At 53.7% G+C, this 16,594-nt stretch overlaps 1 protein-coding gene across 21 annotated transcripts in view; it reads left to right on the top strand.

The window, feature by feature from the left end:
* The first annotated feature begins 123 nt into the window (after positions 1 to 123).
* Positions 124 to 16,594, top strand: part of Rhof (ras homolog family member F, filopodia associated) — a 23,259-nt gene continuing 6,788 nt past the window's right edge. Inside the window, exons 1-8 of one of the 21 annotated variants that reach the window (XM_029477140.1) lie at positions 124 to 543; positions 777 to 819; positions 2,201 to 2,305; positions 4,112 to 4,222; positions 7,274 to 7,349; positions 7,733 to 7,831; positions 8,089 to 9,975; positions 10,253 to 10,340. In XM_029477140.1, the coding sequence (XP_029333000.1) occupies positions 9,838 to 9,975; positions 10,253 to 10,340 (226 nt within the window). In that variant the 5' untranslated portion in view covers positions 124 to 543; positions 777 to 819; positions 2,201 to 2,305; ... (2 more) ...; positions 7,733 to 7,831; positions 8,089 to 9,837. The other 20 variants (XM_029477134.1, XM_029477133.1, XM_029477131.1 and 17 more) reach the window with 20 other exon arrangements.

Genomic DNA, 16,594 nt, shown 5'->3' with positions numbered 1-16,594 from the left:
CCTCTTCCTCCTCCTCCTCCTCTTCCTCCTCCCCTCGCCTTCCTCGCCGCTTCCCCAGGCACTCTCCCGGCGGCGGCAGCTGCGCCGCCAAAGCCCCGGGCCCCAGCGGCCCCCCACCCCTCACTCGCGCGCTCCCACACTGCCTCCCCCCCTTCCCCGGGGGGAAGGCCTTTTAATTTATTTATTCTGCTGGGACTGAGGTGGGGGGCTTGGCTGGCGGGGAAGAGGGGGGTCTTCACGGCTTCTACCTCCCCCGCGGCTGGGGCTACCCTTCCAGCTACGGAAGACTCCACGGTGTGCGCCCCCAGGGCCTCCCAAACTGTTTCCAAACTGCCCAGGCCGGTGGTGGACGCGTGGAGACTCGGCAAAAAGGGCTGGGTTTCGAGTGGGGGGTGATCGTGTGTGTGACTACTAGAAGCCTGGGGAGGGGAGGCAGACGTCGACCCCAAACGAGTTTGCAATCGAGGTATCTCCGATCCCGCTTCCTCTTCGGCCCGCACGCCCTCTCCCTCCCAGGAGCTGTGCTGGGGAAGAGAAACCAAGGTTTGGAACCACACTAGCCTTCACATTCCTGGGAGGATACAACCCTCCCCTGGACGGGGAAGATAGCTCTTTCTTTTTCTTTTTTATTTTTTGCCTTTCTGTTTTTATTTTTGGAGGGGAGCGCCCAGTAATTGTCTTGAACACATGCTTCTTCCTCCCTCCTTCCTCCAGCCACCAGCGACAGAGTCCCCTTTTTTGCATTTATCATTTTCCTTCCCCTTTCTTTATTAAAGGTCCGGGAGTGGCGGCGGCCAATCAGCGCTCGGCTTCCATTTTGTGAGTTCAACTCGGAGGCTTCCCCGGCTTTTCGCGTGGATCTGGTTGCAGACCCCCTTGGTCTCTCTTCTCGGGCTGCCGAGGCGAAGCAGCCTCCTCGCAGGGGCTTCGTGGTGGTGTATTTCATATTGGGGCTCTTTTCGGGGTTTGTAATTTGGCCGTGGGTAGGTAATTGGCTGGAGCAGGGCGGCAGGGTGCGGCAGCCAATCAGCGCGCGGCTTCTATAGGGCTTGAGTTATTAGACGCTGATCTCAAAACATCCTTCATCAGACTCCAAGGAGAGGCCAACAGATGAGGGAGCCATTTTTCTGCAATGGAATTAAATGGCCAAGTGGGTTTTTCCTTTGTTGCAAATGGGGAATGCTTTTCCTTTGACTCCACCATCCAGTTCAGGACGCCTGAATGTGTTTAACATTTGCCAAAGGACTCACACTTGGAAGAATGAAGAAGACCTTTTAAAAAGATCTGGATTTTTCCTTATGACTTGGAATCCATCTTTGTCTTGTATAACTAGGTCATAGCACACTATTAATGTCAGCAGTTAACAGTTTTGAATTCAAAAAAACCTAAGTAAATGACATATTTAATTTTTTCCTTTTTTTTTTTCTCGGGTGGGTGGGTGGGAGAGCTTGGAGCTGTCTTAATCTGTATTCTCTTGACTGAACAATAAATTTTTAAATATAGTTTCCTCTATTAAACACTTAAGCCTGACCATCTTATTAATTCTATTTTTTAACAAGGTAATGTTTTAAATGTATAGTTGTAGCAAAACGGCAACAATAACAAAAAAAACTGTGAGCTGTTGTTACTGTTAAATTTTCTAAAAACCTTTTACATTGTAAGTACCCAATCCATTCTGTCCTTAACTGCACTGCCGTTCTCGTGTTACTGTCGCCTGAAATGTCCTGAATTTTCGGAAGCTTCATCTGCATGTATGTCTTTGTCTTTGTCTGATGTAAGTCAGTTAAAATGCTTTTAGACGTTTTTGCTTCTATAAAGCTACGATTTTTTAGCTTCGAGCTTTTTGGAAAAAAAAAATGTTTACAGCCATAGTTGCTATTCAGATTTCTTCCCAGTAGCTCGTACACTCTTTGAAAATCGATCTATTTGAAGAAAAACAGCTGTTTTTCTCGAGCTGGGTGTGGGGTGGTGGAGGGTGAGAGAAAGGAAGACCTTTTGTATAAAAAAAGACTGAATGCCGCCACTGAAAACTAGATTAAAACTGGAAAACAAGTCCTTAGCCGGTTCAAGCCAAACACCTACGTTGAGTCGGTGGTATTTTCTGTGGCGGTTGGGATGGCTGGTTTTGCCTTTTGTTTTGATTTGACTTGTGTTTTTGCCTTTTGTTTCTTAATGACGATCACACCATTGGTAAATCCAGAGCACTAAACAGCCCTCAGCGAAGCCGCCTTTATGCCAGCCAAACCCTGGAAAGTTTGCAGTCGTGGAAGGAGCAGAAATACCACGAGTGTAACTTACAAAGAAGGTAACAACAAAGGGATACCAGAACCCCAGATTTCCCCCCAACTAAACAACCAAACATCCCCCCCCCAAAAAAAAGACCTGTTATTTTTATAATATCTCCACAAACACCGGCCAGCTTTTTCTTCTAGACTCCATGGCGCCGGGCTGAGTGGGTAAGTAAAAAACTAGACTAAAAATTTTTTTTCAAGTGCCTTTTTCCCCCTTCGAGGAACTCTCGATTGAGCAGGCCATGGGCTGCAGATGATTGGGAGCTGGGGTTTCTTGAGCTTGGCAGCCGATTGCAGTGGGTGGGTGAGGGGACTAGGGCTCTCCAGACCCCTCTGCCTCTTTTGCACCCAAAGGCGAAGAGAGCCAGTCCCCAGTACCCTGGGGCATCCATGGAGCCGCTTGCGCTATTCCCTTTGGCTCGCCTCAGGTCTGCACCTTAGTGGCAAAGAAGAAATCGAAGTGTTTTGGAGATGGAGGGGCTGAAAAAAGCGAGGAAACCTTCCCACCCATCCTAAAGTCTCGTTCCCGATTGATTGTGGGGGTTTCTGCCCCCCGGAAGCCAGCTTTTCGGGGCTCCGGGGCTCGCCTGCTCTTCCAAAGAGAAAAAGGACAAAAGGCCGGCGTCCATGTTGGCATCATGACGCAGCATCTCTCTCCCGCCTGCAGCCTGGCGCTGCTTGTCCTCCGGGCCGCGCTCGCTCCTCCCTCCCAAACACGAGTTTTATTTTCAGGTTTTTGAGCCGAGCCGAGGGCTGGGTCGGGTTGGAGCCAAGGCTGAAGCCGCCGGGCCGTTCAATACTGCTCTCTGGCTAATGGCGGCCGGCTTTCCTCCTTCCTTCCTTCCGCCATCCTGCTTTTCCCCGGTTGTCGCTGGGAGCCGAGAGGCAGCCCCGAGCCCTAAGAGCCTGCCAGGCACAGCGCCCGCGATCCTGGTGACGGGTCTCGGGGGGCCTTAGGCCCCGGGGGGCGTCGCGCACCCTAATTCCCCGCACTCGTTCCCCCCGAACCCGTCCCCCCAGGCGCGGCTCGGGCAGTGGCAGCCGCGGGGGGAACCGAGGCCGGGTAGGGCGAGCCCCTGGAGGCGGGTGGAGGACCTCGATCTCCGTGGCAGCCCCGGCCTCCCAAGGCCCACGCAGGCACGAGGCCTCGCTCTGGCTTGCACTGCCTGCCGTTCTGCCTCGGAACAGGAGCCAGTAGTTAGCCAAGGGCTAAGAGGCTGCTCCAGCCTCCCTCCACTGCCCACTTGGCTTCGGGAGACCCACCCCTGCCTCCCCCAGACGCCCTTTGGTAGTCGAGCCGGAGGGGCGGGTCTCCCCTTTTGTCCCCACTTGGGGTTAGAGGCCTTCGCAGTGGCTGAGTCCCTTCACTTGGACGCCAGGGGCCCAGCCTCCAACTCAGCTCTCTGTGGGTTTGAGGTGTGTTTTGGAGGGGGGGGCTGGGGCTTGGGAAAGCCGATTGGGGCCTCCCCTTCGGGATCCCCCCCCCCAACCCCCCGCCGCGATAGTGCCCGAGGGTAAAGCCTTAGATCCTGGCCTTTCTGGGGGAGGGGATGTGGACAGGGCGGGTCTTTGGAAATGCAGATGAGTCGTCTCCCGCTGCTGGTCTCCTGGGTTGAACTTTAGTGACTCAGCCACCCCCGCCCCACCCCCACCCATTCCAGAGTGAGGGCTGCCTTGTCAGCTGGGAAAGGGGGGACAACACAGCATTTCTGTGACTCCCTTTCTATCTAGTAGACCCTGTTGGTATTGCATTTGGCCAATCCATTCTCTCTGAACATACAAACTGTGGAATTGCCCTAACAGATCGTCCGAATTTACAGGTCTTGGCTGGAGACCGGAGCCATGTCTGTGTTATCCCCACTGTAGACAATCCTTGCTTCCTCTGGACATCTGGAGCAGGCCCAATTTGACTGACAGCCTTCCCCACTAAGGTAGGTAAGAGCCCTCTCCCCAAGTTCAGAGAACTATTGTCGGGCTTTGACCTGCAGCCTTCGAAGGGCGGCTTGGGATCCCCAAACCCGCTGGGCTGGTTCTGCAGCCCCTCCCCCACGCTGATGTGGCGGTTGTGTGTGTGAAATGGGCGGCCTACTGGGTCCATCCAGCCCCGCCTGTCAGCTTCTGCTGTCGGGCGTTTAGGGCGGGCGATTCTCATGCCGAATTTAGCAGCTTACTAGAGCAAGGACTACCAAGTATTTCCCAGTGGTGTGGTTTATGGTGGCATGGGAGGGCCCTGGAAACTTCTGAAGACAGTGACTGCTGCCAGGTTTGCCAGTGGTGCTTCAGACCTTCTTCCTGAACCCCATTAGGGGGACCAGCTGAGCCCCCTTCTGATGTCTGCCTTGCTGGATAGACAAAGAAGCAAAAGTGTGAAGTGGTAGCCAGCTTCCCGAGAGAAAAGATTTCCTTGGCTTCTCCTTTTCCTGGATCCGAGCTCTCAACAAGGCCAGGTGTCCGGTAGCCTGGCTTCTAGAACGTGACACGGAGGCTGGCCCTTTACCTGTCTGTAGTGATCTTACACAGTCAATGAGGTCTGTGTGTAGTCTCTGAGCAGGGTCTCCCCAGCTGCACCGGCCTCAGAAGTCAATGGTTGGACCCATTAAACCCGACTGTGCCCGTTTCTCGAGTTTCCCTCTTAGGCAGTCAAGGTTCCAGGTAGCACCAGGTGTCTAGACTCTTTATAGTAGGTGACACCTGGGATGCCGCCCAGCTTGGTGGCTAGCAGTTGGCTTGCCCTCCTCCTAGGCAGGAAGCTTTGCTGCTGAAACTGGTGTGGCCCTTGATCCCTGACCCCTGGCCCCCTAGTGTGTTTCTCGTTATGTTACTTTGATAAGCCATTTGGCCTCAGGTGCCACAGCTCCTGCTGGCTTCCCCTATTCGGGCCTCAGCTTCCAGCCTCTTGTCTTCTCTTTTCTCCTCACCCCTACAGTGAGTGCTGACGTGTAGTTGGGGGACCTGGAAGGCTTCCCCAGTTGTTGCTGGAGGCAGATTGGTGCCTAATCAGGGATGCTTCTAGTCTGGCCGCTGTAGGTTAGGTGTGGACCTAGCTAGTGACCTTGGACCAGTGCCTCTCTTCCCCCTCCCCCGGTTAAAAAGACCACAATACCTGCTGGAAAAGGTTGGTGGGAGGATTAAGTGAGATTAAGGGGGCCAGACTCCTGCTCTGACCTCACAACCAGTTGGCCTCCATTGTGATAAGGATTGTTGCTGGGAGTGGTTGCTGCCTGCGCCGGTGGGGGCTGGGCTGTCTCCCGGGCTCCTCCCCGCCAGCCCACTTCCTGAAGCACGTGCTGGAGCCTCCAGGCCAAGGAGAAAGAAAACTGGCTTTGCTGGGAAGGCAGCCAGCCCTGTTTTTCTTCTAGTGTTTGAGTCCAGGCTGTTCCCGGGGCTCCGTGGGCTGTTCTGTGGTTGGGTCGGGATTTAAGGGCCACCCACCAATAGCCCCAAGAGAAGAAATGTCTCACCCAAGGTTATGAGGCCACCACGGGGCAGAGCCTGGACAGGGTTCCAGGTGTCTTGATTTTCAGCCCAGAGCCTGGGCCCGTGACACCCCCTTGCCCAGCTGTCTGGGTTATTTTAGGCTCCCTCCCGTGCCAGCTGTCTGCCTTTATCACTGCCAGAGAGAGCTGTCTGGTATAGCAAGGCTCCACAATGGTCCCGGGGCTCCCGCTGGTGCCGAGGGCCAGGCATCAAGTCCGTGGATGAGCTGGCTTTCTGCTGGGAAGGCTGGACTCCTCGCCCCTATTGAGAAGGGGGGCGGGGAGAAGAGCGCTTTGCTAGGTTGGTCTCGTTCCTACTTTAATACCGGTAAGCCTTGGAACACAACTGATCTACCCTAAAGGCTCTGGTTAGAGTCCTTGGATCTGGCTGGGGTCTTTATCTCCTCCAGCCTCCGACTAATTGATTTAAGTCGCGTTGTGTCAGCTGTACCCTGGAGGGTTACAGGCTTTAGGGAGCAATTAGGCGCTAAACTGTGACGTGGTGCTTGAAAGGGGAAGATGGAAGTGACCGGGACCAACTTGTGGCTTGCTCTCTACTTCAGGTCTTTTCCACCGCTCTCTCTCTCTCTCTCCTTTCTTTGGCCCCCTTATCACCTCCTGGGCTGTAGGGTGGGGCAGTTTGTCCTGCTGTTGTTCCTGGCCCCGAGGGGTGCCCCGCCTCCTGGTCACCCATGGAGCGTGGGGCGGGGCCGCTCTGGCCTGCAGAGAGAGGGCCACGCCAGCGGAAGGCTTGCCTGAACTGGGAGGTGGCTGGACTCGCTTTACTACACAGATTCCAGTGTCCCCGCCCCTTCCGGCTCCTCCACCTGGCCCCGAGCCCAAGTTTGGAATATGACCTTTTCAGACTCTCTTGAGTGGAGACAGCAACCTAGGTGGGTCGGAGGACCCGCTGTCCCCGCTCTTCACAGCCCCCAGTGTTTTCTCGGATTGTTCCGTGCCGATGGGAGCCAGGAGGGGAAAGTTGAACAAAAACCTTCTGAGCTATTAAATTGTCGTGTGATGGAGGAGGGTCTTGCTGTGTGCGGGCTATTCCTACCTAGTGACAGGTTGGGACCCTAGGTATATCCCTTTGTACCAACTTTCGCTGGTTTTCAGCCTGGCTTCCAGAAATGACGAAGCCCATCCCCCGCTTGTTCCCTGGAGCTGTTAAGTAGCTGAGACTAGGAGCGAGTCAGACTGCCTAACCAGGTAGATAAGATAGCCCAGCTTCACCCCTCTGCTAGAGTCTTTATCTCCCCCCTCTTATCCGTACCATCTGCATTTGGATAGCTCAATAATTGATTTATGGGGCCTCTGAAAAGGGGAGTGGAGGCCTTAGCCTCCCCCACCCAAATTTGTACTTTGTCCTTAAAGGCTGCAGTCTGTTCTCCTCTGCCCCCCTGGATCTGTGCTTTAGTCTCTGCAGCGACCCACCCGACAGCTCCCTGAGGGGGGTTTGAGGCAAGAACCCAGAGAAGCAATTTCTTGCTTTCCTCTGCTCTCTAGGAATTCCTGGACAATGGAGAGTGCCCCAGGCCCCCTGAACATCTTGCTGATGAGGGAGTAAAGCCACCCTGGGTGGGTGAGTGTGTATCTCAGCTCGACCTCTGAGGAGGCTCTCACCAGCAGCTGGCTAGATTCCTGGTTATTTTTAGTTACAGATACAGCCCCACCATCACCACCAGAGTTGAGTCCAAATCCAACACTCTAGGCCGGGTAGTGCTGGGGCTTTGCCAGCCTCCTGCTGAGGTAGGGCTGGGTGAGTAGGCAGGCTGAAATGGGTGAGGTGGCCATGTGCTGCCTGAACCCTCCCCAGAGCTGGTTGCTTTTGGTCATTTCCTCCCTGCAGACTTGCTCTGTCACTGTCACAGAGGGTGGAGAGTGCACACGCAGGTCTGGGGGAGTTTGTGGGAAGCCAGGAGCCCTCTCTTGGTTATATGTAGTAGAACAAGTTTTTTTTCTTAGAAGTGAATTCTCCCCTTGGCAAACTGCAGCCAGCCAGCCTCCTGGGTCGAGAGCCAAGCCAAAAGATGTCTGAGAGAAGAAACCTGGTGTCCTGCAAAGGTAAGTGGGTCCCAGCCCACTCTCAATCTCCCTCTCTTTGTGCGATTGCTATTCCACACTGGAGTTGCCTGCTCTACGTCTTCTGAGGAACCTCACCTCTGGCACATCAATGGAAATTGTCCTTCCCTTTTTATTTATTTTTTATTTTTTTATTTTTTGCCACCCTCACTGGCCACTAAGAGATAGCCCTAGCTCCTCCTCCCCTGCCTGGTTTTGACAGGACTCACTCCATTGCTTCCTGTCTTGTCTCTTTGCAGCCCTCCTCCCCCCTACCCCCTTCAGCCAGCACTTAGGCCCTCCTGATTTAGCCCGTTACCTTGACAACCACTTGGGCCTGTCTCCCTCATCACCACTGAAAACCTGAAGGTGGTTTTCCAGCTGCGGTACATTTGCCCAAGTTGGGCATCCCTCCACCTTCTATTGGCTCGTCCTCTATACAGCTGTACCCAGTATAACAACCTTCCCGGCCCCTCAGCTGTAGTCTCGAAATTGATCTCACTGGTCCCCGGAACTCCGTCAACACTGCCTCCTCTAGACTGAGCTCCTCACAGGCAGGAACATGGTTTTTTCTCAATAAACAAGTTGCAAAAAAAGAAAAAAAAAGGAACGAGTGAGTTGCTGAACATTTGTCTATGGGCGGTTGATCCAGTGACAAGAGGGGCTTCTGCTTCTCCCTAACAGCTGGAGATTGGTTCAGGTTTCCCCCCACCCTGTTGTCTTTTGAGTTTTCACGGGCGGTCGCTGCTGCCCTCTGGTGGTGGAGCCGTTGTATTGCGTCTCCTGGCGCAGTGGGGGAGGGGGCGGGGAAACAAGGAGTGAGGTTGGTAGTTACTCCACAGAGTAAAATTTTCTTGATGTTTGCTGAGAACTTGAAAATCGAGACTCTCCGTTGTGAGGCCCAGGACAAGAACCTTGCCAACACTGCTTTGAAGAAATGAACTCCCGCTAGTAGGATTATATTCACTCTCAGGATCTGCCTACTGCTGGCAGTCTCCTGGGGTCCTACCGCTTGACCACTGGCCTGGTTTTGGAGGTGGACCCGCGGCACACAGTAACAGGAAAAGGATGGGTCGCAGTGACATGAGCCAACTGTACTGCTAGTGATACTCGGAGTACCAGCAATTTGAATGGGGATGAGAGTGGAGCTCCTGGGGTGAAAGACGGGACACCAGAACACTTATTGGTAGCGACAAGGATATCCGTTTCCAAAGTTTACGGAAGGGCCAGATATTCTCAACTAGGGCTCTCGGCTTGTCACATTTGCGACGTGTCATGTTTGGGGTCACCCTTTGAGCCAAGTATCTTGAGTCCGCTCTAAAAACAGGCTGTTGTCGAAGGCATTCGCCGGCAGGGGGCGCCATGGCTCCACAGTGCGGGCCAACGGAATGGGTGGGGAGGTTAGGTGGGCAGAATTCCTGCATTTGCACACCGGCTAGGGCCAGGGTCAGACTATGTGGACACACACAACCCACCTTTTGGCATCTTCTCCGAGAATGACCGCGGCTACAACCTGTGGGAAGATAGGCTGTGTCAGCCGACTAGCAGCTAGGGCTGGATGCGAACCCCGGTGCTAGGATACAGCCCGCCAATCAACGCATTCCCTGTGGGGGTGGGACCGGCCAATCAAAGGGTCCTTGCTAGAAGGCGGAGCCTGCCAACTAAAGGCTGTCCCTGTGAAGAGGCAGAAACCACGAATCTACTAAGCAGGGGGTGGGGGTGCAGGGACGCGGGTGATGGGGATGCACCGCGGTTGCGGTTCAGCATCCATTTCTTCAGGTTTTTCATTTCCCCTGGGACTGCAAGACAAATACCCGGGGTCCCCGGACCATAGCCGAGGAGAATTAAGACAGGGAGGTGAACCTGGGAGGCTGCCTGGCAGAGGTGGCGCCAGCTGCCCGTGGGTGGAGCCTCGTAGCCCTGCCCTGTAACCCCGCCCCTGCCCTGTCGCTCAACTGGGCTCTAGCCAGCGCGCAGCATCCAGCGCTGCGGGCTCCGGGCTCCGGGCTATGGACGCCCCGGGTGCTCCGGCCCCAGCCGCCGCCCCCAGCTCGGCGAGGAAGGAGCTGAAGATAGTGATCGTAGGTGACGGCGGCTGCGGCAAGACGTCCCTGCTAATGGTGTACTGCCAAGGCTCATTTCCCGAGGTAAGGCCCGCTTGGTGGCAGGAGGGGTGAGGATGGGCTTGGGACTGCAGGGAACAAGAGCTTTACCCCAACCTGGACCCAGGCCCCAAGCCTGGACCATGGAGTCTCAGCTGTCTCCTCCAGGCAGCCCTTTGAGAATTCTTGAGCCCAGTGGTTTGCCAGGTTCGAGCTGGTTGGAGTGAGGGTGTTAGACAGTCGTGGGGGGAGGGATATGTCTGGGATGGTTAGCTCGCCTTTGCACCCCTTAAAAGATCAACCCGACCCCCCTCTCTCGCAGCACTACGCCCCGTCGGTGTTTGAGAAGTACACGGCTAGTGTGACAGTGGGTAACAAGGAGGTGACCCTGAACCTCTACGACACGGCTGGTGAGTGCACCAGAGCACACAGGCTCCTTGTGGTCATTCCCAAGGTTTCCCCTGCCTTCTGGAGCATTTCCCTCATGACACCCTAACCGGGCCAGGTCTCTGCAGGATGCTGGCTGGCTGGGAGGCTCTGGAAGCCAAAAGGACCCCAGCCATCTCAGCTTTAAGTGGAGGTGATAGATTGAGGTGAACTCTGGACCCCCTTCCCCAGCATCCCCCACCCCCCAGCGCTAAGTACCATTCGTCCCCTAGCTATGTTCCTCTCCTGTGGTTCTAGGAAACGTGGGCTGTACTTCTGCCTCCCAGGGCTGCAGAATCCGTTCCTTACCGTGTGTGGTCTTAGCTTTGAGTCCCCTGGGGGCTTGGATTCCAATTAGCTGTGTTCCCCGGCCCTATAATTTTAGTTTAGTGAGATCTGGATCAGGGCTGTGACTCCTGGATGCTGCGTATGGCTGGGCAGGTGTATGTGTTGGGACCCCCGAGGTCCTGTGTGAATGGACCTCTCTTCCTGTGCCCCTGGCTTCTGGGATCCTAGAGCACCAGTCTATTCTGTGGTTTCTTGGTCTTGGGCTGTGAAGAAACAGACGACATGAGCTAAGGCTCTAAAGTCTGGCCGGGCAGTGGTGGCACGCGCACGCCTTTAGTCCCAGCACTTTGGGAGGCAAGAGGCAAGTGGATTTCTGAGTTTGAGGCCAGCCTGGTCTACAGAGTGAGTTCCAGGACAGCCAGGGCTACACAGACAAACCCTGTCTCGGGGGTGGGGGGAAGACTCTAAAGTCTGGATCAAAATAAGGCACTCTCTGCTACTGCCAGCACCTCTGAGAGGGAACTTCTGCTCATAGTCCACAAACGCAGTGGTTCCCTTTGGGATGTCATCAGCCTTTGCAGGGTAAAGGTTGGGCCAGGTGGAACCTCACCCATCTCTGTGACTCAGTGTTTAGTGACGGGTGGAACCACGTCATTGAGTGCCCCTTCCCTGCTAGTCCACCCCTGCATGTGTGACAGTCACTGATCTTAGTTGGACCCCAAACCCAGGCACTCTCTCCACCCTTCTGGAGAAGACCAGGAGGGGTGGGTCACCACCTCAGGCCTTTATCTCATTCTAGTAATGGGCAGGTTCTATTGGAGAGATACCCAACCCTTCTGAGTGACCAGTGGAGGCTCCCCGCCCATCTCTTCCAACCCTAGGTATATGAGGAAGGAATTCCTGAGGTGTGGCTTAGATAGCAGTAAGTCTGTCTGGAAAACCCACTTTCACATGCCTCTTATTAGGAACCAGGGAAGGGCAGAACCATTGACCACACTTTGAGGCAAGTTCTGGCTGAACAGAGTCATTGCATACCGCCCCACAGGAGAGGCCAGGAAATCTGTTTTTCCCTCCCTCTGCCATCAGTCTTTCTTCTCACATCCCGGAGTTCCCTGTTCAGGAAAGCCCCCACCCCCTGCACCCCACCCCTAACCCCCCCCCAGCACCAGACCAGAACAGAGACCATTTGGGGCATTTCTTGGAACAAGAAAAGATGTTCAGTAGACATGTCGGGCAGCTGTGTCCTGTGAGGGCTCGGGCTCAGAGAGCTGCTACCAGGTGGAAGGATGAGTTTGTCCCAGGAGGCTGTGGAGAGATGGAGGGAGAGCCCGGTGGCCGTCATCAGGAGGTTGTGAGGATTGCCTGGTGTAATGGTCTTGTCTATGACTTTCTGCTTCGTGCGTGGAGACAGACCGAGAGAGACTCTGACTTGGTTTCACTGGTTGTGCCACTGAAGGCTTCGGAGCCTCATTCTCGTCTTTCCTCAGAGCTGAGAGTCAAGGGAAGTAAATCAAATTTCATATACACAGCAGCGCAGGGACTGGCTCTTGGGCTGCTCAGCATATACCGTTCTTTAGACTTCTTTGTTTTGTGCCAGGACTGGAAATCAGGCTCTTAGGCATAACTAAGGTCTACCCTGAGCTACATCCCCAGCCCCTCCATCTGAGTGAGTCTGTCTGTTTGAGACAGGGTCTCTGTTCCTCTTCCTAGCCTCAAAACATCCTGAGTAGCCCACGCCGCTGCTCTCTGATCCTGCCTCAGCCTCCTGAGGTATGCACGACCACACATGGCTCTGGCCCCAGCTCTTTCTGTAGGGTATGGAGAATCTAGATGGGCCCTCAAGAATGTCCCTTAGTGACTAGGGAAATTCTAATGGCAGGAGGAAATTCCCTGGCCAGAGAGCAGTTTGGTTGTGAGGCTGGGTCATTCCTCTCGTGTGTGCACAAGGTTTGTCAGGAGGAGGCTCTAGAAGAGTCTGTGGAATAAATGAATTCATCATTGAGGAGATGAGTCAGCTCTACCTGTGGCTGGCTCTTGGGCTAATGTGGGGGAAAATGATGGTCAGTAGCTGTCTAGACTAGAGAAAAGGGGAGGCTTAAGGGGGTGAGATCAATGACTGAGTTAGAGATGAATCTAGAAAATGCCATAGAAAGTTCTAGAACTGGGGAGTGCAGCCTGCCTTCCCAGTCAGCTGTGATCAGAATTACTACGGGACAGGAATGACCCCCAAAGTTGAATTTTCTTCTGAACCCAAAATGGACTGCTAGGTCCATGCCCACAGGGCCCATATGGAAGGCCCCTGTGGCTACTTGTCCCCATCCTGCGGAAGTAGTCCGAGTCACCCCTGCTCTTTACTGAGCACTGGGTGCTCAGAGGTAGAGGGGGTGGGGCCACAGCACTCACAGCTCCCCTGAGCCCTGACATCTTCAGACAGGAAGCTGTGGTGAGGCTGGGGAGGTTCCTGGGCAGAGGGGTGGTGTCATGGTGGGGTTGTTTAGACACCACCCAAAGGCTCTCATCTAGTACTGGAGGGACACATAGCTCCCCAAGCCACGTGCGAGAGAATCAATAGGAAAAAAGTGTGTGTGGCAGGTTGGGTGGGGGAGGTGCTTAGGAGCTGCTAAGACAAGGAAGGGGTCAGGACAAGACAGGGGCTGTGGATCCTGGAGTAAGTCAAGTCAGGGACCATGGGCTAAGGTCAGGCCGGGACTTCCCCCATTCTTCCTGTCCCCAGGGAGGAAAGGGGGTGGGAGTGGGCTGGCTGAGCGACTCAACTCAGCAGCTTCCCCTTCCCATGCGGCCACCACCCTTCTCTCAGCAATGCTTTGGTCAAAAACAGCTCACCTCCCACGGTGTAAATGCCCCTCCCACAGATCTGGGGGGCACTGCTGGCCAGTCTTCAACTCAGCTCTGGGACTTAGGAGCCCTGTCCCGGAAAAGGAACCCAGCTGTCAAGGGGACGGGGACGCCCCACTTCACAGAGGAAATGTGTCCGGTGGAGTGACAGCCTCACTTCCACCTGCCCCACAGACTTCGAGACTCAAGAGCTCAAGCCCACAGCCTCATTCCTTACTAGAACCAAGGGCAGCCCTCTGTGACTACAGGCAGGTGACTTTTCATCTTCAATAGACCAACCTAGTGGGTTAGAATCGCACCCAAGTCATTAACCTCTGCCCAGCCCCAAAGTCTTTTTGTTTTACAAATCGACACTCTCCCAGATGAAGAAATGGAGGCTTAGGAAGAAAAGACCCAGGCCCCTGGTTGTGCACCTCAGTAGGGCAGCAGTACCTAAATTCCTTGTCTTTTGTTTGTTTGTTTTTTTAATTATTTATTTTATGTACGTGACTACACTCCACCTGTCTTCAGACACACCAGAAGAGGGCATCTGATCCCATTACAGAAGGTTGTGAGCCACCATGTGATTGCTGGGAATTGAACTCAGGACCTCTGGATGAGTAGTCAGTTCTCTTAACTGCTGAGCCATCTCTCCAGTCCTTGTTTTGTTGTTTGTTTGTTTGTTTGTGTGTAGCTCTGGCTGTCCTGGAACTCAATCTGTAGATCAGACTGGCCTTGAATTCAAAGATTGGCTGCCTCTGCGCCTCTGCCTCTCTGCCTCTGCCCAGCTCAAATTCCTTATCTTATTCCTTATTCAGTGGAGGACCCACACTGAATCCTAAGAAAAATCAGGCCAGGCAGAATCAAGCCCGAGGAGCAAATAGTGTCTAAGCCGGCTCCCTGTTCCCTCCCCGGTGCTCCCAATTTCATGAGACAGCTGTTTGTGCCTCTGTTTTCCCCAGCAACCTTGTTAGGACTGGGGTGTTGTCCTAATTTAGTGTACTGTTGCTGTAACAAAAACAGTTATCAAAAGCAACTTTGTGGGGAGAAAGGGCTTCTTTGATTTATAGCCCATCTTTGAGAAGCCAATGCAGAAACTCCAGACAGAAACTAGTTCGGTGGATCGCAGCCTTCCTAACGCTGCCACCCTTTAATACAGTTCCTCATGTGGTGGCGACCCCCAACCAGAACATTGTTTCATTACTACCTCATAACTATGATTTTGCTACTGTTAGGAATCGTAATGTAGATATCTGACATGCAGGATATCTGATCTCTGTGAAAAGGTTGGTCAGCCCTCAAAGGGGGTCGCAACACAGGTTGTGAAACACAGACTGAGAGGCAGGCACTGAAGCAGAGAGCTCAGAGAGCTTACAGGTTTCCTTAGCTACCTTCCTTATCTAACCCACCACCCAAAGTGTGTTTATCCCACCTCCACAATTAGCAATCAAGATACCGTACTACACCCCAGACATGCCTGCGGGCCCATCTGATGCAGACAAGTGACAATTGAGGTTCTTCTCAGATGTGTCAAGTTGACAACCTAGATTAGCTGTTACTGGCGCATAGAATGAAGCTTTCTCCCTGCCTTCTGGGGGTAGGCTGAACAAAACAAAACACAACAAAATAAAACAAAACAAAACACCTTTTATGACAGAGTCTGTCTAGCTGTGAGGGGTAAGCCATTTCCACTGTCTGCGCTTGGTTTCTCTGGCTCAGCGAGGGCCTAACGTGTATGGCTGTTGTGCAGAGTGCTGAAGTTACCTGATAAAATGTGTGTGTGGAGACAGCTCAGTGATGTGGAGTCTATACTTCATTTGCAGACAACGACCTGAGCCTGTTCACACAGCACACATTCCAAATGGCTCACCACTGCCTGTAAGTCCGGATTTGGGAGAGCTAGTACTCCCATGGGCACCCACGTTCTCAAGTCATAGATCACTTTATTGATGCACGCATTTATACAAAATTAAATTTTATTTTTTATTTTTTTCCGAGGCAGGGTTTCTCTGTGTAGCACTGGCCGACCTGGAACTTACTTTGTAGATCAGGCTGGCCTCGAATTTAGAAATCCACCTGCCTCTGCCTCCCGAGTGCCGGGATTAAAGGCGTGCACCACCACACCCGGCTTAAATTTTATTTTAAGAAGCATTTTGAACAGGGTAGGCATTCACAGATGAATATTACTATCCATCCGCATCTCTGTAATTGACAAGTCTCCCCTGCTTTTACAGCTCCATTTCACAGATAAGAAAACTGAATGTGGGGTTCAGTCCTAGTGGGGAGGCCTTTGTGGACACGCTGGGTGCTTTTTAGAACAGCTGGGGCAAGCAGCCGATATTGGCAGTGGGGACGAAGCTATTTGGTACTGCAGTTTTACAGAGTGCCCAACTGTGACCTTGACAGGCTTGCTCTCCTGAGTCACCTCGTGGGTGCTGCTTGAATTAGCACAGATCAGGAAGCGGAAACCGAACGCCAAAGGGCTCTGTGGGCACCGGGCTGGACTTAGCTTTTTCCATTTGGTCGCTGAATTTCTACTGTGCTCACCTGACTTCCAAGACATGCGCAATGACCCCCTCCCTGGGAAGGAAACAAAAGTCGTCAGGACACTGTGCCATCAGATAGTAAGATGTATCCTAAGGCGAAGCAAAGGAGAACCTTTGTTATGGGACAGACGGACACACCAAGAGGCCATTGGTTCAGGGTGGTCAAGAAAGGTTTCCTGGAGGTGGTGACATTTATGCTTAGGTAAGGAGGGAGAGAGAACCAGCCAGCTGCAACCTGTCGGGAGAACCTTCTGGAAGAGAGACCAGCAACAGCAGAGTGTGTGAACACTCCAGCCCACTGTGGGTCGACTTCCTCCTACCTACAGCAACCTGACTCCGCCCACTTCCACCCAGCTCTTGCTCGTGCTCTCTCTCGCCCCCCCCCGCCCCCCCCCCCCCCCGCTCTCTCTCTCTCTCTCTCTCTCTCTCTCTCTCTCTCTTTAATGCAGTAGTGTTGTTGTATGTAGTTACTCTGACCCACACACATCTCAGCCCTCATCTCTGCTGCTACTTGAACCGAAGCAAGCCATCGATTAGCCACTACTTCCTGACTGTGCGGGGGGGGGGGG

Source organism: Mus caroli, chromosome 5, assembly GCF_900094665.2.
Source record: "Mus caroli chromosome 5, CAROLI_EIJ_v1.1, whole genome shotgun sequence".
NCBI classification, from domain to species: Eukaryota; Metazoa; Chordata; class Mammalia; order Rodentia; family Muridae; genus Mus; species Mus caroli.
Note: the sequence above shows the minus strand (reverse complement) of the source record. Positions and strands in the feature narration are given on the sequence as shown.